Raw genomic sequence first — 27,427 nt, 5'->3', positions numbered from 1 at the left:
ACAATGACTGATAAGCCTTTAATACAATAAACACCCAAACATTATTTTTGACATTATTTGTTCATAGGAAACTCAGAAAGACTAATATTTAGAAAATATTAGACACTCTGAACTATGTGTGATCTGAAATAACAATCTACTAATAAGAACACTAATCATTAGATAGCTACATCTTTTGGGTTATTGTCTTATCTAAAATTATACAATAGAGAAAAGACTTAAAGAGTGCTCAAGCTTTCTTTCTCATATTTTCCTTAAAATAAAAAAAATGTACATATTTATCTCAATAAATATGGCACAATAATCAAGGTGAAGCACTACAGACTTGTAAGATAATGATGACAATAAAACTTGCATGTTCAGCAGGCAGATGAGAAAATACTTTTTTCCCCTTCATAAATACTACAGGCAAAAGCTTAAGTTACTGTTAAAAGTAATATACATGACAGATTTAAAAAAATATTTGGTATATGTTTATTTCTTAAGTAGTCACATTGCAAGTTCATGAAAGAAAGTAAAACCTAAAACAGTCTTAACACTTGTAAACATTCACTATAAATAAAAAGAATTGGTAACATTAAGGAATATATATAAACTGAAATATTTGTTGACTTGCAATTAATTAGTTCAAAAGTTTGCCATAATCTGAAAGTGAACCTAAATGTAATGTGATCTGATGTCTACAGAGTAATCAGAAAAATATGTTGCAATTTAGTCACATAATGTGAAAGAAAAAAAAAAAATCATGTTTGGCAATGCAAATTCAAGTTCAAAATTTGGATCTAATGCATTCTAGCTGCATGACTTTGAAAGGATTTCTCCAACCTGTTTGAGACTCATTATCACCATCTCTAAGATGGGAATAATATCTCTTAGCCTAGAGAATTCATAAATAAACAGAAAAAGGTTGTCAAGGTTTTTAAAACTCCAGACCAAATGGTGATATAGGAGACTCCTAAATTTCCCATCATTCCATGGATGCATCAAATGTACATCTGTACATGGAACAATTCCCTCTGAGAGAAATCCAGAAACTAGCTGTATGACTCCTATGCACTGACCAAATGAGAAAATACCCCATCCAAATGGGTAGGAAAGACTGAGATATACCTTCACCATAAACCCCACGACCAACACAGCACCATACAATTGGGAGGGAACCCCCAACTCCCAGCTTTTCCTGAGAAATAAGTGGTTTGGACCACACATCCAAAACCCCAACTTTTAAGGCTCCCACCTATAGAATGGGGTCCCCAAACATGTAGCTCTGAATGTCAACAGGGCTTGTGTTTATGAGTCCCACAGGATACGGCAAACAAATAACATTTCTTAGGTGTGGGAGAAGAGCTATACCCCAAGGCTCAGCACAGAGGGAGCGCGCAAAAAATCTCCCATCTCCCCATTTTTCTTGGAAATATCTTGACCACACACTTTATAAATTGCTGCCTGAGGAATCTGATTTCTAATTAGCACACATCAATGTGCTGACCGTGATTCTCCCTAGAGCCTAAAAATGCTGGTTAGGCATTTCTCCTGCCTTCTCCCTCTGGTTCCCTCCAACAATAAAACCAAGTAACCATTGTCTCTCTGGAAGGAGTCTATTCACACATCTAGCACCCCAACTTTTATGGCTCTCACCCAAATAATGGGCCCCTAAATCATGTAGCTCTGAGAGCAAAGAGTACCTGTGTTCATGAGTCCCTGGGGACTACAGCAAACAAATAAGGAGTTTTTAAATAGGCATAGGAGCACTGCCCATCTCCACCCCCATGTCTATACACCCAGGCTCAGCACAGAGAGAACAGACAAAAATGTTCATTTCACAGTGTCTCCCTGGAAGGGGTTTGACTACACAATTTCCCAGCTGCTATCTATGGATCTAGCTTCTATTTAACCTAAATGTAGGTGCTGACTGTGATCCTTACCTTAGGGACACTGATAGATCTTGGCATATTGTCAACTAAGGGGAGCCACTAACAACAAAGACTGTGGCTTGAACAATCACAAAGGCTTAAGAAGTAACAAGGAGCTTGGGCTGAGCTGATTGATGAAGTTCATCTCCTACAAGAGACCATTCTGTCAAGACTAGGAGAGGTGGACGTTTTACCTCATGTGCAGAAACCAACAAAGAGAGTTAAAGAAAAGGAAGAAACAGGGGAATATATTATAAACAAAAGAAGACAAACTCGAGAAACTGATCCTAATGAAATGGAGATAAGATTTACCCCACAGAATATTCAAAATAACAGCTGTGAAGATGGTCATTGAAGTGAGGACAACAACACATGAACAAAGTGATCAAAGAAGATCAACAGAAATATTCAAGAGCAGACTAGATCAAATGGAAGAAAAGATCAGTGAACTGAAAGATAGGGCAGTGAAATTCACCCAGTCAAAAAAGCAAAAAGAAAAAAAAAAGAATGCAAACAGTAAAGATAGCTTAAAGGACTTATGGAACACCATCAAGCAAATCAACATATACATTATAGGAGTTCCATAAGGAGAAGAGAAATGGCCAGAAAGCTTGTTTGAAGAAATAGTGGTTAAAAACTATCCTGGGGAGAGAAACAGACATTCAAATATAGAAATCCCAAGAGTATCAAATTAGATGGATGTAAAGAGATCAACACCAAGTCACATAAAGTTGTCAAAAGTTAAAAACAAAGAGAGATTCTTAAAAACAGCAAGAGAAAAGCAACTTGTCACAGATAGGGAGTCTCGTTAAGATTATTAGTGGATTTTTCTGCACAATACTTGATGACCAGAAAGAAATTGGACGATATATTCAAATTGCAGTACGAAAAAACTGCTGATCAAAAATATTCTACCCAACACAGCTGTCATTAAGAATTGAAGGACAGATACAAATTTACAATAAAAAACGGAAGTATTCATCATCACTAGATTGCCCTTATAAGAGATGTTAAATTGAGTTCTTCAAAGCTGAAACGAAAGAATGCTAATTAGTAACCTAAAAATATATGAAAGTATAAAACTCACTGATACAGGCAAATACATAATTAAATTCAGAATACTCTAATATTATAATGACAGAGGGAAATCACTTAAAACTCAAGTGTAAAGGTTAAAAGAAAAAAGTATTAAAAATAGCTATAACTACAATAACTTGTTAAAGAATACACAATATAAAAAGCTATAAATTATGATATCAAAAACAATCATGGGAGGCGAGTTTAAAATGTAGAGTTTCTGTATACATTAGAGTTAGGATGTTACCAGCTTAAAATACACAATTATACATATAAGATTTTTGCAAGCCTCATGGTAATGACAAAGCAAAAGCCTACGGAAGTATGCAAAAGAGAAAGAAAGAGAAATTAAAACATACCACTACAGGAAGTCATCAATTCACGAAGAAAGACAGTATGAAAAGAAGAAAGGAACTACAAAACTGTCAGAAAAAACAAGATGGCAAAAGGAAGCCTGCATAAATTTATGCAGCTAAATTTATTGGACTAAATTCTTTAATCAAAAAACACAGAGTGGCTGAATAAATACAAAATAAGACCTAACTATATGCTACCTACAGGAGAATCACTTCAGTTTTAAGTACACAGAGATTGAAAATGAAGAGATAGGAAGATATTCCATGCCAATGAAAATGAGAAGAAAGCAGGGGTAGGTTTGCTTGTATCAGAAAACAAAAACAAAAACAAAAACAACTGTAAGGTAAAAACTGTAACATGAGAAAAAGAAGGTCATTATATGATGACAAAGGGGTCAATTCATCAAGAGTATATACCAATTGTCATATTTATGCACCCAACATAGAAGAAGTAAACTTATAAAGCACATATTAACAGATGTAAAGAAAGACACAGACAAAAATACAATGATATTAGGGGACTTTAATACCCCACTCTCAATAATGGATAGATCAGCCAGACAGAAAACCAATATAGAAACAATAGACTTTACGTGTTAGACCATGTGGACCTAACAGACATATACAAAACATTTTATCCAATAGCAGCAGCAAATACATTCTTCTCAAGCACATATGGGACATTCTCTAGGACAAATCATGTATTAGGCCATAAAACCAGTCTTAGCAAATTTTAAAAGACCGAAATCATCCCACATTCCAAGTATATTGAAAATTCACAAATACGTGGTAATTTAACCACATGCTCCTGAACAACCAATGGGTCAAAGAAATCAAAACAGAAATTTCAAAAAATCTTGAGACAAAAGAAAATGGAAACAACACACCAAAACTTACGGGATGTAGCAAAAGTAGTTCTAAGAGGGATATTTATAGTGACAAATGATTACATCAATAAAAAAAGGAAGATCTCAACAGACAACCTATCTTTATAGGTTGTGATAAATTACATTGTGATACATTACATTAACAAAATGAAAGATAAAAGTCATATGATCATCTCAATACATTCATAGAAAGCATTTGACAAAATTCAATATCCTTTCATGATTAAAAAAGCTCAACAAATTTAGTATAGAAGGAGCATACCTGAACATAATAAATGGTATATATAACAAGCCCACAGCTAACACCATACTCTAAGATCAAGAAAAGACAAGGATGCCCACTTTTGCTACTTTTATTCAACATAGTAACTACAATCTACAACATAGTAAAAGCAAATAAGCAAGAAAAAGAAATAAAAGGCATCCAAATTGGAAAAGAAGTAAAATTGTCTCTACTCAGAGATAACACAATATGTATGGAACACCCTAAATATTCCACCATAAAACTATTAGAATTAATAAATTCAGTAAAGTTGCAGGATGCAAATCAACATTAAAAAATCAGATTTATATACTAACAATGAACTATCTGAAGAAGAAATACAACAATCCCATTTGCAATGGCATCACAAACAATAAAACGCTCAGAGATAAATGTATCCAAGGAAAGGTCTATACACCAAGAACTGTAAGATATTGATGAAAGAAATTGAAGAAGACACAAATAAATGGAAAGATATCCCACGCTCATGGATAAGAGTTAATATTATTAAAATGTTCATATTGCTCAAAGCAATCTATGGATTCAATGAAACCCTTATCAAAAGGCATTTTTTACAATAATAGAAAAAACAATCCTAAAACTCATATGAAATCACAAAGACCCCAGAGAGATGAAGAAATCTTGAGAAAGAATAATAATGCTGGAGTCACTATACTTCTTGATTTCGAGTATACTGTAAGTAATCAATGCTACTAGCATTAGAAACAGATACACAGATTAATGGAACAAAAGAGAGGGCCCAAAGTAAACTCATGCACATGTGGTAAATTAATCTGTAACTAAATATCTGGGAACATACAATGGGGAAGGAACAGTCTCTTCAATATATGGTATTGGTAAAACTGAAGAGCCATACACAGAAGAGTAAAACTGGACCCCTATCTTATATCATACACAAAAATAAATTTAAAATGGATTAAAAACTTAAATGCAAGATTTGAAGCCATAAACTCTTAGGGGAAAACTTAGGGGATAATCTCCTTGACATTGGCCTTGGTAATGTTTTTTTTGGATCTGACACCAAAAGTAAAGGCAACAAAAGGAAGCCAATGAACAAACAAACAGATGGTGTGACTACACCAAGCTTAAAAGCTTTTGCTCAGCAAGGGTAAATAAAATGAAAAGGTAACCTATGGAATGGGAGAAAATATTTGCAAACCATGTGTCCAATAAGAGGTTAATATCTAAAATATACAAAGAACTCATACAAGTCAATAGCAAAAAAACCCAAAAAACAAAAAACAAAGGCAAAACCCCAAATAAATCAATTAAAATGGGCAGAGGATCTAATTAGATGTTTTTTCCAAAGAAGACATATAAATAAATGGCCAACATGTATATGAAGAGGTGCTCAATATCACTAATCCAGGAAAATGCGAATCAAAACCACAATGAGATATTACCTCATGCATTAACAAAAAGAAAAGAGATAAATGCTGGTGAGGATGTGGAGAGCAGGTAAGCTTTGCGCACTGTTTTTGGGAAGGTACGATGTATAGCCACTATGGAAAGCAGTAGGAGATTCCTCAAGAAACTAAAACTACCGCATGATCCAGCAAACTCACTTCTGGATATACAACCAAAGGAAACAAAATCACTACCTTGAAGAGATATCTGTACTCCAATGTTTACTGCAGAATTATTTATGATAGTCAAGGTACAAAAACAACCTAAATGTCCATCAACAGATAAGTGGAAAAATGTGGCATTTATATCTGCATATGATAGAATATTATTTAATTTTTTAAAAAGAAGATAATTTGTCATTTTTGACCACATGGTTAAAACTGGAGGGCATTATACTAGGTGAAATAAATTGGACATAGAAAAAAATATTGTATGGTATCACTTATGTAGACCTCCCCCCCCCCCCCGCCAAAAAAAAAAACAGTAGTTGAACTCATAGAGTCAAAGAATAGTGGTTGCCAGGGGCCAGAGGGATGGGGAGAACAGGGAGAGTTTAGTAAATGGTTTTAAACTTTCAGTTACAAAATGAATAAGGAATGAGGATCCAATGTATTAGATGATGACTATAGTTCATAATAATGTATTATATAATTAAAATTTGTTAAGAAAGTAGAACTTCAGTGTTCTCACCAAACAAACAAAACCAGAAAGTAAGTATGTGAGGTAATGAATGTGCTAAATTTCATGGAGGGAATCATTTCATAATGTATACATATATCAAATCACACTGTATACTTTATTTTTTTTGAAGTAATAGTACTTGCCTTTTAATTTTTTTAATGTTTATTTATTTTTGAGAGAGACAGAGACAGAGCATGAACGGGGGAGGGGCAGAGAGAGAGGGAGACACAGAATCCGAAACAGGTTCCAGGCTCTGAGCCATTAGCCCAGAGCCCGATGCGGGGCTCGAACTCACGGACCGCAAGATCGTGACCTGAGCTGAAGTCGGACGCCCAACCGACTGAGCCACCCAGGTGCCCCCACACTGTATACTTTAAATGTATTACAGTTTTGTTTGCCAATTATATCTCAATAAAGCTGAAAAATTTTTAAGAAGCTTTATTTTCTTACTTGAACTGACACAATCCTATGGAAAATTTCAAGAGAAATTTTCTTTATTTCTTTTTCAGTGTTTCACTGCGTATTTAGTTGTGTCAGTATACAAAGCATTTCTCTTCCCAAGGGTTATTTGTAGCTATAAAAAATTTTTTTAATGTTTATTTATTTTTGAGAGAGAGAGAGAGAGAGAGAGAGAGACAGAGACAGACAGAGCATGAGTGGGGGAGAGGCAGAGAGAGAGGGAGACACAGAACCCAAAATAGCTCCAGGCTCTCAGCTGTCAGCACAGAGCCCAATGTGGGGCTCAAACCCACAAACCATGAGATCACGACCTGAGCCGAAGTTGGACGCTCAACCGACTGAGCCACTCAGGCATCCCTATTTTTTACTTATTTATTAAGCTTGCAAATAACCTGATTGAGGGAAGGGCTACATGGATTAACTGGACAAAAATTATACCATATAACAAGAGTACATGTAAACTTCTGAAAGCTTACCTTCTTTCTTAAAATTGTAAGAGCAACATTGCACTTTCTGATTACATGAGATTAAAAAAAATTAAAATTATGTATGCATGATTTCCTAGTCCTTTACCCCTACCCTACTATACTTTTAATGATTTTTACCTCATTTCCTAGAAGGGCATTTACACAGGCTTCTGAGGCATCGCAGATGGCTGTGAGATCATGTCCTCCTTCTAGAGCCAACACCACATGTCCATCAGCCAATGTCATCAATTGCTTCGTCAAATGACCAAAGCCTACCATAACACAAACAACATTTCAGAGTATTAAATCAAAAGAGAATATTACTAGAATCTAATATTGATTGAGCATTTATTCTGTGTGTCTCCTTTCTCAGCACTTTCCATGGACTAACTCATTTAATACTTATAATAATTTGATAAATTACGTGCTATTATTATCTATATTTTATATATGAGGGAACCAAAATCCAAGATCCCACAGCTAAGAAGTACCACAACCAAAATTTACAGCAATCAGTCTGGTTGCTCACCAGTGCACAGTACTGCCTTTCACAACACATTCTATATGTACCTGTATAAAAAATTTGAATAGCATTTGGCAAGTGTAAATAAGGTCAATAATCTCATTTGCTGGACTTTTGTTTATTGTTTCCATCATCTGCTTTTACTTTATTATATAAAAGGAAATTTTTTCATATCACCTCAAATTAACTATGTTAGATTTTTATAGACATCCCTTTGATTATGATTAATCAATTAATTTGATTACATAGTTAATAAATTAAAAAAATAACATCTCTATTATAAAGTATAACGATGTGCAAAACATCTGTTCACTCACTTTCTAGTTTAAGGAAAATAATGTTAATAATACTTTTGAAGCTTCTTGTGTATTGTATTAACATCCCTCCTCTTCTTCTGGGAAATCAGGACCATGAATTTGTGGTGATAATGCTTTTGCTTTTTTTGTTTTTTTTTTACTTTATAAAAGTGGTTTTCTATTTTCACAACTTGCTCTTTTCATACAATATCTTGTTAGCTCATCTCTGTTGACAAATGTAGCTATAACTCTTTCCTGTCGAGTAGGTCATATTATGCGTATACAAGAATTCATTTACCCAATCTCCTGATGACAGATATTAGCATTTTTGTTATTACAACACCGCAGTGTTTTATTATTACAAACAATGCCTCTATGAATGTTCTTATATCACTCTTGTGGTTCACAAGTGCAACAGTGGAGTGAAATCTCTATGGCTCAAAATCTGCTAAATAATACCAGATTATTTGTAAAATGCTATATAATCAATCCCCACTCTGAGAAGCAGTGTATATAAAAATTCCAGTTCAGTCACATCTTTGCCAATATTTGGTATATCTTACCAAGTAAGTGAATGAATCATGGTATCGTATTGCGGTTTCATTCAGTTTCAGGAAGGACCTTTCTATTTCTACTTTGAATTAAAGTTTTTATTACAAATAGGTGTTAAATTTAATTATTTACATGACAATGAGATGTTTTTCCTCCTATAATTTCATAGTGTTGTAACATTAATATTATTAATATTAAGCCATCATTAAATTTATAAAGCAAAATAAACTTGGTTATGATGTAATTATCTGTTTTGTACACAGCTGGATTTGTTTTGCTAGTGATTTGTTTAGGATTTTTTCACCTATGTTCATGAATGGGGTTAATCTATAATTTTGCACTCCTGTATTGACCATGTTGAATTTTGATGTGGTTGGGACCCCCTTTTTCCATGATCTCATTCTAGAAAGTTGGGTAGAAATCTTCTGTAAAACCATTTGAGTTTTGTGTTTTCTTTGAGGAAGATTTTTAACTATTGAAAAAAAAATGTTTTGGAGATTATAGGGCTACTCATGCTTTTTATATCTTCATAAGTTACATTTTTCTAGAAATTTGTTTAATTGTTCAAATTTATTGAAATAATGTTATTTATTTCCTATTTGGAATTCCAATTAGATATATGTGGTTATTGGTCATTATATCCTCAATGTCTCGTAGGTTTCTTTCATATTGTGTATGTCTCTTTCTGGGCTGCATTAGAGGTATTTAATTTTAGATCTACTTTCTAGCCTTTCTTTTTCCAGATGTGTCTAACCTGCTGTTTAACATTTATACTGGTATTTTCATTTCAGTGATTATGTTGTTCAATTACAGATGTTCTATTTGGTTAGATTTCATAACTTCTTAGTTATTTTTATAGTTTGTTAGTCTTTGCTCATTTCTTCATTCTATTTCTTTACCCATTATTATTATATATCCTGTATCTGTTATTCAAAGTCTTTAGGGCCTAGTCTTACTATTTATTTTTCTGATGATTCACCCTCATGTCTTAATTCTCTCTCTTCTGTGTTTTGAGGTGTTTTTTTTTTTTTTTGAGCCCATATACACTGGAACTTCCTATGTGAGAAGTTTTTGAAGCCTTAATTGAACTTGATATTTATTTTTGAAACGTGGGTTGAGTGTGATTTTGTTTGCTTCTACTGGATGGCTGGGATACCATCAGCTAGAATCAATTTAAATTCTTAGATTAAAGGGCCTCTTTTTAATGCACAATTATTGTAAATGTGGACTCCAAAACTTGATTACAAATTCTGCATGGAAAAAAATAGTTTTTCCCTTTTTATTTCTTTTGAAATTTCCTCCAGTATAGCCCTAGCTAAGATAGACTTATAGTTTTATTCATCAGAATTTCCTCTCCCATTCACCCTTTTTCTTACAGTTGGCCCTTTCTCCTACCTTTATGTTGGTCTCCATAAAAACCTCTCCCTTCAGAGGCCCAAGACTTTGACTCCCTTTCCCAGTATGTAGTAGTCTATTAATGTTCAAGCTCTATCCAGCTGGAGAATTGGGATAGCCCAGGTTAGCCAACAGCTATAGTATTTGCTCACCTTCCTTCATCTTTTGGAAATCATTCATAGTTTTAAAAAGTAGTTTTGATATTTTCATGTAGAAGTGTTTCAGGATGTATAGACTCTCATAATGCCAGATGTAAATGTCTCTCATTCAACATTAAAAAAATGTAACATTGTATCCAACCTGTCCAATTTAAGGACAATTGAAAAAAAATAAGATAAATGAAAAGAAATAAAACCATGTCCTCAATATGGCATTTCATTTTTAAAATATGGTTTAAGAACTTGTAAGGAATAAAAAATTTAGTTTTAAATCAATTATATTTTTAATAATTAACAGGCTTTATTTTTTTAAAGCAGTTTGGATTTAAAGAAAAATTGAGCAGAAAGTACAGAGCATTCACCTATACTATCCCACCCCTTTGCTATCATTTCCTCTATAACTAACATCTTGCATTGTTAGTGTGGTATATTTTCTATAATTGATAAGCCAGTATTGATATATTATTGTTAATAAAAGTCAATGGTTAGGATTCACTCTTTGTGCTGTATGGTTCTGTGAGTTTTGACAAATGCATAATGGCATGTATCTACCATTATAGTATCATTTAGAATAGTTTCACTGCCCTAAAAAGCCCTTGTTGTCAACCTATTTATTCTTCCTATTCACCCTTCAACACTTGCAAACCAATGATCTTTTTTGTCTTTATAGTATTGTCATTAATTTCTCCATGTTTACATTAATTCAATTTTTAGCTTCTTGCATTATCCATTCTAAAGTACAAAGGACATTATTTCATTTTTCCTCATTCATATAGTACTTACAATATTTAGAATATTTCTACATCCATAAGAACTGGAAAGAATAATCTTGAATATGGAAGTGCATGCTCTGCAAGCCTGCCTGGGATACTTATAAGCCTGACTTCTATTCTTAAGCATTGTGGGGTTTTGTTTGAAAAGAAAGGAAATTCTCAGAATAAAGTTGGTAGAACTAAATGAAAGCCTATCAAGTTGTGAAACAATGAGACCCCAAACCAAAGTATGTTGCTTCCATTTTGGAACAACAGAAAAATATCATCTTAATCCTTGGAATGCACTGAGATATCTACCCAATAAACCATAACCGTCTAGAATTTCAGTTCTGGTCTAGCACTTGAGGTTAGCCATGAATAAGGTGAGTTCACTTCCCCCATTACCTTGAAGCACTTCATTGTTGATTCTATCCACTTAGCTACTACTCTGATAGAAGTCACAATAGTAATTTTATAATTACTATATGTTGCTAAATAGGTGGCAGAAATTATTCTAAAAAGTATTTTAAAATTACATAAAAACTGTTTTCAAGCACTGCAATATTTTTCACTTCTTACGGACCGCATTACGGTACCAATAAGAGTTTTTCCACAGGTCACTTAGAAATGAGGGTGGCCACACTAAACTCTACCTTCTCACCTGACTACTATAAAAAGAATGCTAAGCCTTCAGAAAATGTGATGCAAAGTTCTGATCCCTAATGCTTAGAAATGTTCAAAGTTAATAGCACATAGTAACGACTTCCAATCTAGAAAATAAAAAAGAAATACAATACTTACATACAGGCAAAAAGGTAATATTTCTGCTAATAATATTGTGAAATATTCAGAACGGCTTTTTCTATAACCTAACCCAGGGCTATAGTGAGAGCTTAAAAACACATAATAATAAATCAAGCCAGTATGTCATATCTTTCATACTAAAGGTTCCTAACAATTGAGAATTATCTAAAGTCATTACTGAGCGGATCAAATCACATGGATTTGGAAAAAGAGAGAGAGAAAGAGAGAAAATCTCAAATCTGATTTAAGTTCACTTTTTCCTCGGAAATAAAAAAAAAAGTCCCATAAAATACCAAATTTAGATGGGATAGTAAAAAGTGGAAGGAAAGAATGGAATGAAGCTAATCTTTGATCTCTATCCAAATTCCTCTTTCTTTTACCTACAGGGTTTATTTCCATTCACATGTTACCCATGTGATTTTGAACCACAGATTGAAGCAGCTGAACTTTTGAGTTATGTATGCACAAAACATTCAAGTGAAGTAAAGAAATGAATTCCTATAAGGCCTGTGGCCTCTCTTCCAATCAAAGTAAGGAATTCAATTATAACTGTTTAGCTTTGTTAGCCCGAGTTCTACTGTGTCCATTACTGCTGTACATATATATGAGGTATTTAAGAAGCCAAGCATGGCTATTAATGTCAAGGTATTATATTTCAGGACATGTGAGACAAAACTTTCAGTGGTGTGTGTGTGTGTGTGTGTGTGCGTGCATGAGTGTGTGTTTAATATTTTTAATAGGCATAATTGCAAGCCGCATTTAATAGTTTTTACTTCTATCTTCACAAAAGGCACAAAAGCTCATCCTGCTTGTTACAGAAAACTTAGCCTGAAGAGTTGAAAAATGACAGCAGAAACCATAGCCAGTGATTTGTTTTTTCAAGGGGGTTAGTGTCCTGAGTATGAGGGCTTGTAGAAAAAAAGTGACCAAGCAAAAAAAACACATCTCTGTAACATGGTGCATCTTGGGCTCAAGCAATCACCAGATATGGTGATGGAACTGGGTTCTTAGGGTCCATATAGGCCTTTAGCTTCTGGATTATTTTTGGGGGGTGGCATGGGAGTAGAGCTTAGAGAGGAACCTGTGGTGTAGCAAGATGGGCAGACACAGGTTAGTCAGTGAAATCAGTTATAGAGTCATTGAAAATCAGATTTGTCAGTCTTCCCTATTACTTTACTGCATTGACTGTAAGGGCATTCTCTAAGAAATACTTCTTTCAAAGTGAAATTCGGTACCTTAAACTCTTTTGAGAAGAACTTCCAGAATGAGGCTTTAACAAAGTACTAACGCTAATATACTACTGCTGCTGCTACTACTACACTAAAGAATCCTGTGTGCAGCCTGGTTATTTTAAAGAGCATCATATTAATTTAATTTAATCAGCATTAAATGACAAGCATGAGAAGGAAGCTACATTGTAGCATGTCATTTCTTTTCATGACCAAACACAGGTGAATTGGTAACTACTAAAACTGAGACACCACTGAGCAAGAGAATTGGAAGGGCATTTTGAGTTAGAAATCTTCTGTTCAGTTCTGTTGATTTACTAGATGCAAATTTAATTTTTTGCTTCTGAAAAGAATTATTAAGTAAGCTGTAAATATGTTAGTGATTCAAATTATCAGTTTCAATTTGATTCCTTGATATTCTATGGGGTGTTACTTCTGGCCAAAATCATATTGTGTCAGCAATTTTACTAGTTCAGAAAAGTAGTTTGAAATGAAAAGTTGCTCAAATAGCGTTCAACAATTAAACTTTAGATATGTATTTAATAGTTAAGTCATAGGACAAAAAAGGATTCATCCTTCTAAATGGCATGTCTCTACCACTTCATCTGATGTTCCCCAAATAGTTCCCAGAGAATAGTGGTAGTGAAAGGAAACAACATTAACTAGCTTTATTTTTACTGTCATTAAAAAAAAAAGACTGTTTTGAAAACCAAACACATATCATTGTAGAAAATTTAGAAAATAATAGAAAATAATGAATAGTAAATAAAATAAAGTATATATATATATTGTAGTTATATATTATATAAATGTATTGTCTAATATTTAATAAATAATAAAATTTATAATAGTAGTAAAATAATTGTAATATATATAATAATAAATCCACAGTCCTGTCAAAGATACCAATTCCACTTTTGTAGTATTTCATGTTTGTTGTTTTTGTGTATTTTAAAAATAAAACAGGATCATATTATAATCTTTTAACTTACATTTACAAATATTAATAGTGGGAAACATTTTTCAAGTCCTCTACAATGTTATTTTAAATGTATTACTATACCAACCAATTCTGTGTTTAGATTTTTAAATTGTTACTAGGTTTTCAGTTTTATATATGATTGTAAATAATATCCTCCTGTAAGGTTAAAATGGCCACTACATATTAGCACTTATTTGATGCTAGTGTTATTATGTATTTTTTTTTAATTATGGAAAGAGGCCTGTTCTTTTTATTGCTACCTTTTCTTTTTTATCAGAGATGAGATAGAACGTAAATAGTAAACCATATAAAGGCAAAATGGGAACAACGTTCCCAAACTCTATAACTTCATTCCTTTAGAACCTAGGTATATTCAGCAATGCCTGTTGTGGATAACTGAAACATTATTATAGAAGCCCAGGGAAATGAGAGATAATCCCAGATAGACCATTTCTATTATGAAATTACAAAAATGGCTGAATTAGAATTCTTTACGCAAGCTAAGACTGAGAGATTCTATTGTACATTGAAGAGGGACTTCTCTCTAACCTACAATTTTAGTTACCATTGCTATTTTGCCCTCTTGTAATAGATTAGAGTTTAGAATCAGCAACCAATGCCAGAGAAAGTACCTGAGTCATGATTCATTTGGTTAATAAAGAAATAGACACAAAGTGAGTAAACAAGTCTTTTTAATTCTACTCACATTAATCTCTTAACTTTGCTGATGTCAGTCTTCCAGTCACTCAAGTGTTTCTACACTATTATTTTCTGTCTGTTGAGGAAAGCTTCAAGTGAAAAAAAAACAAAACAAAACAGGATGACAGAGGCAATCCTCACCCCCACACCCCTTCAGGAGAAGTAGTGGAGTGGAAATCAGCAGTAGTGACAGTGTCTTGAAATACTGACACCTAATGTGTTATTGATTTATATCATTTTTCTAACTCTTTCTGATATAGTTAAAAAGTCTCAATAATAATTTACTCATTTTTAGCAGGTTAGTTTCATTTGGGCCAGAAATATTTGTGAAGACTACACTGTAGATTCAATATAGGAGAGATCAAAGAATACACACTTTTGTCCCATTTTAATGTGAAATTTAATTTTGCACATCCACTGGAAAAATTTCCACAGTTGTATCCAGAAAGGATCACTGGAGAATGCACATACAGTGAAGTGTAATTACAAAAGCTGTAGCCATTTTCCTCTCTAAACCCTTTCATCATTAAGTTGCCCTGTTGTTCTTTGGGCAAGTGCAGTCAAACTCAAGCTGAGAGAGAAGTTTGGGTAGCATGTGGCTGTCTCATGTATTGTAAGACTCTCTAGCAGGACTTCAAAGCAGAATCTGATTGTTACAGATGGGAAGAATGCTTTCCACAGAAATACCTTTTTAAGACTCATGGTGCTGTAATTCATATGGTAGGCACTTGTGATTCGTTCCTGATGATGTTGGGATCATTTAACTCACAAAACCATTGTCGCTACCATAAAATCCTTTCATCTGTAGCCAGAAAGGTTTATTCCAAGCAAATGAAAAATTTTCATTAAAGTATCACCTTAATAATGGGCATATATATATATATATATATATATATATATTTTGGTCATGCTTAAAATGTAAATTTATGAACATATTCTGAAGATTCATTTCATGCTAAGATCTTTATTTATTTGATGTCCTAGGACTCTTTCCAAGTTCATTGAAACCGGAAATCAATTTTAGAAGGAATATGGAGATTATTATCATTAAATCTTTCAGTTGGCTTATTCTAAACAGCCCTATAAGTATTGCATATGTTTTAAAGAACGTACTTTCAACTACAGTAAAAATCCCTTTAGTGTTCTAGTCAGTGATGCTCCAGGAGGTGAATTTATATTCTTGGCATCTTTTGAAAACAAACGAATAGTTGGTTTGTATCTTAAAGTCTGAGACAACAGAATTCGGTGTCATTATTTCTGAAAAATTAAATTGGAAAACATTTCCTGAAGAATTCCTGAGAATAAGGATGGCAAGAAAGGTGACTGGGCAGTTTGACTATCCATCCATCCATCCCTCCCTCCCTCCCTCCCTCCAACTATGATCCACTTACAAATCAACATTTACTAAATCCCTACTATGTGCCACAGTATTATATGTAAATCTGATACTTCAAATAGATATGTGAATCTGAATTTTTTCACCTGTAAAATAGAACTAAAAGGTTATTATTCTTTCATATTTGAAATGAATATTTATTTCATAAAAAGGCACCTCAAAAAAAACCAACAGTACATCGAACAGAGCCTGGCAAATAGCAGTTTTAATATATGTTTTAATAAAAGATTTTATCATGGAATTTTAGATCTAGAAGTGAATTTTAAGATTATATATTCCAATCTTTTCATTTAAGGATGAGAAAAAGTAGTATCCTAAAAAGGTGAATTATAAAGGCAAACTGTTAACAATATAGTTGGGGTGAGAACCCAAAGTTCTCAGTGAGTGCATTTCTTACCATTCAGCCAATTCATAACTATTAATACTGCCCATATTTTCAGACATGATTTCCAGTTCAAAAGGAACTTTAGAAAGAGTTCCTAGATACCAAATTGCTTTTACAAATCATTGCTTTGGTGTGTTAAGTGTAAACAAACCAGAAACATGTGAAATAAATTTCCCTTAAAATACACAAATATAAAACCAGCAAGGAAAAAAATCCCTAGAAAATGCTTTTGGACATTGTAAGACCATTCTTTTCTACCCATCAACATTTTTTTTTTTTGCCAAGCCCTAAGTGCAATTTGATTTGCCAATCACCAGTTTTTACTGCTGTTTTCAATAATGTATCAAACACATGGGATCTATTCTCTCATGGATGCTCATGCATAATTGGCTAAGTGAGATGGAATAAGAGCAGAACAGACTCATGCTAAGGAATGATGATCCCATTATAGTAGTTTGCACTACTCAAATTCAACCAGTATTTACTGAGCATATACTCCAATAATAGCCAGGGAAATACATGGATGAGTAAGATATAGTTCCTGCCTCCAAGGAACTAAAATATAAGAGACACTTACCCAGGTAAATAAAATTTAACATAGAAAAGAGAACTGTTATAAAATAAACACATTTTTAATAAAGTTTAATAGATGGAAGATATACATCTGCTTAGAGGAAACTCAGAGGATAATGGAGGACATACCCAAACATTTACACTGTTAGACATTTGTATATCTTTGCTTCAGCTTCCCATTTCCGACACAGGAATAGTAACACTGGTTGGTTGCAGTGAAATAATGTCTGTAAATACATCTATCCAGTACTTGTCACACAGGCAATATCAGTAACTATTACTTCCTCACCTCAGGATACCTCTTAATGCTTTCAAAGGTCTATTAGATAAATCTGCAATATATTATACATGGTATCATTCTTTTCATTTATTTAGTTTTTCCATTAGTAAACCTAGTTCTAGAATACTCAATTATGCTGACACAGGATCATACTTATTATAGTTCCAGAAAGCAAAATTGGAGAGTGGAAAAGTAAGTTTGGAGAACAGGAACCAACATTTTCAGATAATCCTGGTTTTTAAAAATCTATTTTGAAATACTAAATTGCCAAGAATTGATTAATACTTTCAAACCTAACATACAGCTTGGTACATGGTAGGTGTTCAGTATGTGTTTATTGATAGAATGAGTGAATTTGGAATGAGCATGTTCAAGTTTTACTTGATTATATTTAAATTAGTATGGTAGTCAGAATTCTCAGAATGATCCTCAATGACTCTAATAAGTCTTGCCCTTTATAATCCCCTTCTCCTTGAGTGTGGGTAGAACCTATGCATATTATATACTCCTGTAGTATGGAAAAAAATTTTAATTTGAAAAAGTAACAAAAGGGAAATTTGGAACAGTGTTGAGCAGAAAGAGGGTGGATAGATAATCTAATCATATGAACCCTTTATAAGCAAAGAGTTTTCTTCAGGTGGCCCCATAAGAGGAACTTGGAGATATTTGAGGCATAATAAGGGCTTGATGCATCATTAATAGATTGAACATTGTTGGGTCATGTAAGAAGGAATGTTGGTAACTTCTAGCCAGCAAAGAAATGAGAACCTCAGTTCTATAACTGTAAGGGACCGAATTTCAGCCAGCAACCTGAATGAACTCAGAAGAGGATTGTTCCTCAGAATCTTAATAAGGAGTTTTCTTGCCTAATATATCAGCTTTGTGAGACCTGAAGCAGAGAACTCAGTTGAGTCTCCCCAGACTTGTGACCTACAGAACCATGAGGTAATAAGTGGGTAGTATTTTAGCTACTAAGTTTTCACATATCCCTGAATATATTGCAGGTCTAAGAAAAATTAATGTAATTCTAATTTATGAGGTAATTTGAGAGTATAAGGAAAGTTGAAACTACAACTAAACAATTACAACAATTATAAATTCTAAAACATTTATTCTATGCCAGGTCCTTGGACTGTGTAGACATATTTCATTTAATAGTCACACCAACCTCATTAGGTAGCTACAGAGAATATCAAACTTTCTATAGAGAAGCAAACAAAGAGAAGTTGAATAACTTTCCCCAGGTCACACAACTACAATATAGTAATGTCAGGACTCAATTAAGGCTTTAGAGTCTGAAGCCTTATCCACTGAGATTACTGCCTGTTTAAAATAAGTGAAAAAAACCCCAAAATTAAAATAAAGCATGTTTACTTTTCACCTAAAAGATGAAGTAACTAATGCATGTCACCATGTGCTCGAAGTAGTCAACTGTCCTCACTAATCCCCACTCATTTTCTCCATTAAGTGCCATGTGCCAGTACGTGGAGGTATAAAACAAGTACCCTGGCAATGCCTGACCATACTGTTCATTGGATCTGGGGAAGATGGTTTGTTGGGAAACAATAAGGCTGTGAGGAGTTTTCAGCTGAAATAAATACTTCAGTAATACTTTCAGTTGAAAGTGATCATTGGCCACATGATCATTGGCCACATCTGGTTGTACACTGCAAGGTGTTTCTAATTAATATATCTTATATTTAAGGAATTCTGGGAAGTCTTATATGGCTGAAAGGGTGAACAAGTTAGGAGAAAACTCTGAGCACAGAAATAAGCAAGCATGCCAGTAGAAAACTCTAGGCTCACTCAGATACAGCAGTGAGCTCAAAATACCAGGCATCTAACCACCTGTCATTGACTTCTTTCACCTTTCAGGATTAAATTCACAGCCTTCAAGGTATGATTTCTCCAGCTCCATCTTCTGCCATTCCCTGACATTTAGTCTTCCCTTGATTTAGAGATTACTATCTATACAGTTTGATGAATCAAATAGTGCCCATAAATATGAGCTTCTGCTGATGAAATATGCTGTCCATGTTAAGTCAGCTCCTACTCATCCTTTAAATTCAACATAACCAACATCCTAAAACCACTGTAAAGAATTATTCCTATGTGCCTCCTCATACTTATTTTTCTCTATATACTACTTAATTTGTGAGTTCACCCTAACAGGGTATAAACAGGGACCATCTCTTTCCTGGGTTGGTATATCCATTGCCTAGTAGAGTGTTGGGCATTGTTATTATGTTAATTAAAAACTGATACATAAATAGTAGAGAGACATAAAGCAGACTGGCTGAATGTGTGATAACAGCTAATTTACACAAAACTTAGTGCAACACAGTCTCTGTGCTAACCACTTTACAACTTCTTTAATGCTCAACCCCTTTCCCAGCACCCCCCCCCCGAAGTTTATCATTACTGTCACTGTAGAAAAGAAAACAAACAGAGAGATTAGGTACACTGTCTAAGGTAAAACAGCACAGGTAAGATTTGAATCCTCTGACTCTGCAATCCCTGCTCTTAAAACATAACCCAACTTTGTGGATTCAGAGCCTAGGATGAAACACGCATACCTTGGAGATATTGTGGATTTAGTTCCAGAACACTACAAGAGTGAATATCTCAATGAAATTACTCAAATGAATTTCTTGGTTTCCCTGTACATATAAAAGTGGTGTTTACACTATAACTAGTTAATTAAGTGTGCAATAGGATTATGTCTAAAAAAATCCATGTATATAGCTTAATTAAAAATATTTCATCACCAAAAAAAATGTTAATGACCATCTGGGCTTTCAGCAAGGCATTACCTTTTTGCTGGTGGAGGGTACTGCCTGGATGCTGATGGCTGCTGACTGACTGACTGAGGTGGTGGCTAGTGAAGGTTGGGGTGACCGTGGCCATTTCTTAAAATTAGACAACAGGAAAATTTGCCACATCAGTGGACATTTACTTTTGTCCATGGACTTCTCTGTAGCATGTGGTGTTTGACAGTATTTTACCCACAGGACTGGGTTCTTTCAAAACAGGAGGGGTCAATCCTCTCAAACTCTGCTGCTGCTTTACCAATTCGGTTTATATGATATTCTAAATCCTTCGTCATCATTTCAATAATCTTCACAGCATCCTCAGCAGGAGTCAATTCCATCTCAAGAAACAACTTTTTTGCTCATCCATAAAAAGGAATTCCTCATCCATTCAAGTTTTATCATGAGGTTGCAGCAATGCAGACACATCTTCAGGTTCTACTCCTAATGCTAGTTCTCTTGCTACTTCCACCACATCTGCAGTTACTTTCTCCACTGCTGTCTCGAATCCCTCCAAGTCATCCACGAGGGCTGGAATCAACATCTTCCAAACTCCTATGCATGTTGAAAATTTGACCTCTTCCCACGAATCGCAATGTTCTTAAAGGCATCTAGAGTGATGCACCTTTTCCAGAAGGTCTTCAATTGACTCTGGCCAGAGCCATAAGAGGAATCACTATCTATAGCAGCCACTGCCTTATGAAAGGTATTTCTTAAATAAGAAGACTTGAAAGTGGAAATTACTCCTTGATCCACGGACTGCAGAACGGATGCTGTGTTAGCAGCCACGAAAAAACATTCATCTCATTGTACATTCCCATCAGACCTCTTGGCTGACCAGGTGCACTGTCAATGAGCAGTCATATATTTTGAAAGGAATCTCTTCTTCTGAACACTAGGTCTCAACAGCGGGCTTAAAATATTCAGTAAACCATGTTGTGGACAGATGTGCTGTCGGCCAGGCTTTCTTATTCCATTTATAGAGCACAGGCAGAGTAGATTTAGCATAATTCTTAAGGGCCCCAGGATTTTCAAATGGTAAATGAGCACTGGCTTCAACTTAAAGTCGCCAGCTGCATGAGCCCCTAACCAGAGGGTCAGCCTGTCCTTTGAAGCTTTGAAGCCAAGCACTGACTTCTCCTCTTCAGCTATGAAAGTCCTTGGTGGCATCATCCTCCAGTAGAAGCCTGTTTTGTGTACGTTGAAAATCTATTGTTTAGGGTGGCCACCTTCATTAATTATCTTAGCTACCTCTTCTGGATAAGTTGCTGCAGCTTCCACATCAGCACTTGCTGCTTCCCCTTGCACTTTTATGTTACAGAGATGGCCTCTTTCCTTAAACCCCATGAACCAACCTATGCTAGCTTTGAACTTTTTTTCTGCAGCTTCCTCACCTCCCTCAGCCTTCACGGTATTGAAGAGAGTTAGAGCCTTGCTGTGGATTAGGCTTTGGCTTAAGGGAGTGTTGTGGCTGCTGTGGTCTTCTATCCAGACCACTAAATAGTTCTCCATGTCAGCAATGAGGCTGTTTCACTTTCCCATCATTCATGAGTTTGGTGGAGTAGCACTTTTAATTTCCTTCATGGACGTTTCCTTTGAATTCACAACTTGGTCAAGTGTTTGGTGCAAGAGGCCTAACTTTTGGCTTATCTTGGCTTTCAACATGTCTTCCTCACTATGCTTAATCATTTCTCGTTTTTGATTTAAAGTGAGAGATGGATTACTTCCTTTTACTTGAAAACTTACAGGCCACTGTAGGGTTATTAATTGGTCTAATTTCAATGTTTTTGCATCTCAAAGAACAGGGAGGCTTGAGGAGATGGAGAAAGATGGTATAATGGCTATGGCTAGAGCACATTCAACATTTATTGATTAAGTTAGTCACCTTTTTATATAGGCACAGTTTGTGGTGCCCCAAAACAATTACTGTAGTAACCTCAAATATTTCTTAAAACAGAAATCCATAAAAAATATAATAATAATTAAAAGTTTGAAATACTGCAAAAATTACTTTAATGAGACACAGACACATGCAACAAAACAAATGCTGTTGAAAAAATGGTGTCAATAGACTTGCTTGCCACTGGTTGCCACAAATCCTCAATCTATAATTTCACATTGAGCGAAGCTCAACAAAATGTAGAGCTTTTTTGGAGAAAAGTAAAAAAACAAGGCAGCGAAAAATGAATGTTACGCTCTTAAGATATACCTACTATAGAAAATCTCTTTTCCTTTCTTAAGAATGCCTTTTAAAAAAATACTATGGACAGTATAATTAGAAAATTATTTTCAAAGAGTGGTGAGGAGGAGTCTGCGGAAGAAGTTAAGGCTCAAAGAAATACAACACAGCAAAGAGAAAAGTGAAGTCCTTCTTGTCATAGACTGTTTTTACATAGTACAATATTCATAAGGATTTTCGTTAGAGTTTACTTTATACAGAGTTAAACTAGAATGCCATGCCTTCAAGAAGACTCAATAAAATATTGCAGCTGAATCCATTCATTTCAGAAATATGTGTTTGAGAAGCTGCTACATGACAGGAAACCATGCTAGCTAATGAGGATATAGTTTTTTGAGCACAACAAAGACAGTCCCTACCCTTATATCACTATAAACTAATGTTAGTGAGAGCTAATATCACTAGGAACCATGCTATTATTTTAGAATTCAGTATTATCTCATTTATTCATCACACAACACTGCCCAAAAAGGGATAATGATTATAAAGGACATTAACTTGTACGAAGCAACACAACAATGGAAAGCTGTAGTTAGAAACTGGTTTGTTGAATCTGGGACTTGTCCTTTATACCATTGCCTGTGTTGAAAATCCAAATATACTGAAGCACTAGTATAAAATGTATTAATGCTATAGTTGTAGCACTAATATGTCTGAATATTAATCACCAAATTTTAATGACTGTGAAAACCCTTTCCCTTTCCTACTGCAAGCTTTTACTTACGATCATAAAGGGCTAATTTTCACGAAAAAATGTCCACGTTGATTTTTCTAATATTGACAATTTGAAAAGAATATTTTAACCACCACCAACTATGTCCGCCCTCCTGTCCCTCGCCAAAAAAACATAATTAACTTTCAAACCAACCTGTGGAACGAAGTTTGCCGTTCAAAACTTTAGTGTTAGCCTTAATTTCATGGCAGCATTCCCTGAAATTCCTGCTCAGATAATGACAGACATGGCAACACTTACAGTGAATGACTATTGCCAAAAGTTGATCCATTAGTTTGTCCTACTTGTCCTTGTGGTTACTTCATGACTATTTTTTTTTTCTTTTATATCTATGTTTGCAACTAGCACAGTACCTAACCACATAGTACCAAAAGTAATCTGGTCTTTTCTTCAAAAACAAACAACAACAAAAACCCAATACTGAGTCCTACTGTATATATTTTACGAACAGATGCCTGTAAATGAGACAGATGATAATTCATCAGCTAAATTTTTTAGTATCAGCTAAATTTTAAAGGTTTTTTAAATGGCTGAAAATCAAATAATTCTCTTTTAAGGAATATGAGGACATGTGACTCATTGATAAAAACAATCCTTGTAATTCCATTTCCCAAATGACCTAGGTTTTTAATTTCAGACAAAAATACCTGATTTTAAAAGATAAGTATCTACCCTCTGGGCAAAACTGATGATTCTCATTTTTCCTACCATAAAAAGTGATTCAAGAACCTTGAAAATTATAGGTTTCAAGCAACCATTTAATTTAGATTAAATTAAATAGCAATTGTATGTTAAATAAATATGAAATGGCTCTGAAAGTATTGTTAAAGATTAAGAATTCTGTAATACATGGCTTCTGTTACACATTTGTTATTGCTGATATTTAAAAGAAATCACCATTTAATTGAAATACTTAAAGAACACTTACAAGGAAAGCATAGCATTTAGTAAAACCCATAAGAATCTAATAAGCCCAACAGAGTAGCTCTTAAAAAAGTGCCCCTTCTCCAACTGTGTGGCAGAATGTCTGCAGTGCAAACATGGCCCGGATCCTATACAATCTTTACAAATGCCATGATTAAATTTGCCAATATCTGCAAAAAAAGGGGTTTTATTTTAAATATCTATTATCAAAGTAGTTTTGGGCTATAGGATATAGGTCCCACCTGACATTAAAAAAAATCATTGAATGAACTAAAGGGAAATGAAAATAGGAAGTACTTCATATATCCATCACACATTGAATATAACTATCATCCTTGGAGAAAAAATTAAATATTGCAGAGCACATCACATCATGGCTTTTATCCTGCATTTTCCCCTGTTTTTCCAAGTTGGGGAGTTATGAGAAATGGAAAAAAGGAGGCTTCCTTTGATCATGCTAGAGGTCTTGAATCTTAAGGTTGTATCTTTGTTAATGACACCCAAACTATTCAACTTATAGAAAATACCATAAAAACTTCGGCATTGCAAAAACCGAGTATTTCAGGGAGGGTGGTGGCATTTTAGGTCAAACACTTCAAGGCACTTAAGGGATCTGAAAGATGAAAAGACTGGAATATTGAGAGAGGTGAAGTAAGCGGAGGCTACATTCAGTATGGGTAGATCAAAGATAAAGAGGAGTTGCCAGGACTTTTGGGATTAGCTGGGTATGTGTAAGAATAAATGAAGGAGCATAATCTGCTGGTAATTCTACAATTATTAGAACTGGGAGGTCATGGATGTCTTTCAACAGGAATCTGTAATGAGATTAGGCAACTGATTTCAGACTAAAGATAATCACAGATGCATGAGGCTGGGAGTTAAACTGGAATACACTTGGAATATGCAGCAGTGAATCTATTGCCCCTCCCTTAAAGTTCAGTCCAAATTTACCAAAATAGTTAAAAATTTCAGGATCTAGATGTTAACAGCCAAGCCTAGAGCTAAAATGTGTGGGAATTTTATTATGATGTGACCGTTGGCATTTTCTTATCCTAGTCATAAGAGTTACAGCTTCAGGAAAAAAAAAAAAAAGCACCGGGTTCCCCAATTACCTAATTAATAATAGATAACAAAAGAAATTTAAAGTGATTATTAAAGGAATAGGCTTTTATGATAACCATTATCTCAAAAGAGTTGTGCCAACTCTCATACTTTCAACCTTAAATTCATTAAAGACATTATTTTTCTGAAGAGATATCCAGATGTTCTCTGCCAGCTGCTTAAACCTCCCAAGACAACTGTTGATTCTTATTGCCTAGAGAATGCTAGTTTCTGGAAAAGATTACCTAGTGAGTCCTATGAAGCATCAGTGACAGAACCAATGTGGCACCACTGATTATGAATTTGGATAAACTTAATCGACAATTACAGTGGATATTATCAATTAAATTGTAGTTCAAGTTCTCTGACCTACTTGGTAAAGCTAATTCCATCTCTCAGTTTTTATTTCTCTAAAGATCAACACAAAGGATTGGACTAAGTATCTCTTAAAGTGAGGTTAACCTCTGGCCTAAACATAATCATATGGGTATTTATTAAAATGCAGATTCCTGAGTCTCATTCTCAACTAAGTTGAAATCCAAATCTCTGGGATGAGACTCAGATTCAGCATTTCAAACAAGTCCCTTAACTGAGGTCTGAGTACTGTCTGACTACAAAATCTTTAAGGTTCTTTCTAGCTTTGCGATTTGGGTTGATCCCTTGATATCTTTTATAACTTTGTACTAGTTAATGATTTAAGCCTGCCAAAAAACAAGCAAAACAGTTTATCTGGTAAAATAAATAGGTATAAAAAATAATGGAGTGCTTTGTTACTCCAAGTTTGGGTTTCCATGAATAGTATAGGAAACAGCATTTCAACCTGCCCTTTCAGCTCTTCCCTGCTCCGGGATTATCCCAACCTCACCCCTCCCCCCTTTTTAAATTATTTTTTAAATTTTATTTTAGAGAGAGTGAGTGAGCATGATTGGGGAGAGGGGCAGAGGGAGAGAGTAAGAATCTTAAGCAGGTCCTATGCTCAGTGAGGAGCCCAACACAGGGCTCAGTCCCACAACTCTGGGATCAGGACCTGAGCCGAAATCAAGAGTCGGATGCTCAACCACCTGAGCAACCTGGGTGCCCCCCCCCCCCAACCTCCTTTATAAGTGCTATCCTCCTTTCTCTCGCTAGTTTTCCATGAAATACACTTTCAAGAAGGGCTCTCACATGATGAATTTATGTCAGCGGGTTTATTTTATCAGGAAGTTTAGATATGGGGGCCTCATCTCAGATTTTAAATACTATATTGTAACAACCCATATAAAGTGCCATGCCCATCATAATGAGTTACATAACTGTCAATTCTGGAATGATAAAGCCTTTTCCTCTACTAGAAAGATTTCTCAGTTGGAACTGTGTCCTTTGCTCTCCCAAACCGTAGTATTAAAAGGAAACTATTTTACTCATATTTAGATGAAACCTTGTTAACTATCAATTTGGTTACTCTTATGATAAATTATAAGAGTAAAATGCCAACATGAAGAAAACTTTCTGCTAATGATAAATAAATAGTTTAGGGTATAGTAGTAATAGGCAGCTTTTTGGAAGTAATCATTTGCAAATGACACATAAGTACCCTTTTGACTTATGTTTCTAAAGATAATAAAATTTTCCCAAGCCGTTGAATTGTCTTTATAATTAGGCCTTTAAATTAATCATGACTCATCATTTATTAAGTATTTATTGAGGAAAGTTTTCTGTATGGTACTTGCCTCTTTATTACCTACTACTTCAAAGTGCATAGCTTGATTTGAATAGAGGATCTAAGACGTAATATTACAATGATTCTCAGTTGAAAACAACTTTTCAGCTCGTGGGGTTAAAACAAAGCTTGTTAATGGGAGAACTCTGGTGAATTCCAACTGGTATCATCACTGAAAATATAAGTAAACAGTAAGTTCTTAGGACACTTCGCATTTCAATTGATTGACTGAGTCAAGTAAGTGGGTCTACTTAGGTTTTTGTTTCTGCTTGAAAAAAAACTGGATAGCAGCATCTGTCGTGATAAGTGGTTCAAATTGTTGTGTGACTACATCAGGTAAGGATATACTAACTTTTTAGTGGGGGAG

The 27,427-nt window shown here is 34.5% G+C and overlaps 1 protein-coding gene across 1 annotated transcript in view; it reads right to left on the bottom strand.

The window, feature by feature from the left end:
- The window catches only part of HDAC9 (histone deacetylase 9), a 741,574-nt gene that overhangs the window by 66,465 nt on the left and 647,682 nt on the right, over positions 1-27,427 (bottom strand). The window contains exon 23 of the mRNA XM_032592422.1: positions 7,669-7,802. Within this exon, the coding sequence (XP_032448313.1) occupies positions 7,669-7,802 (134 nt within the window). The remainder of the gene's footprint in view (positions 1-7,668; positions 7,803-27,427) is intronic.

Source organism: Lynx canadensis, chromosome A2 (genome assembly GCF_007474595.2).
Source record: "Lynx canadensis isolate LIC74 chromosome A2, mLynCan4.pri.v2, whole genome shotgun sequence".
Taxonomy (NCBI): domain Eukaryota; kingdom Metazoa; phylum Chordata; class Mammalia; order Carnivora; family Felidae; genus Lynx; species Lynx canadensis.
Note: the sequence above shows the minus strand (reverse complement) of the source record. Positions and strands in the feature narration are given on the sequence as shown.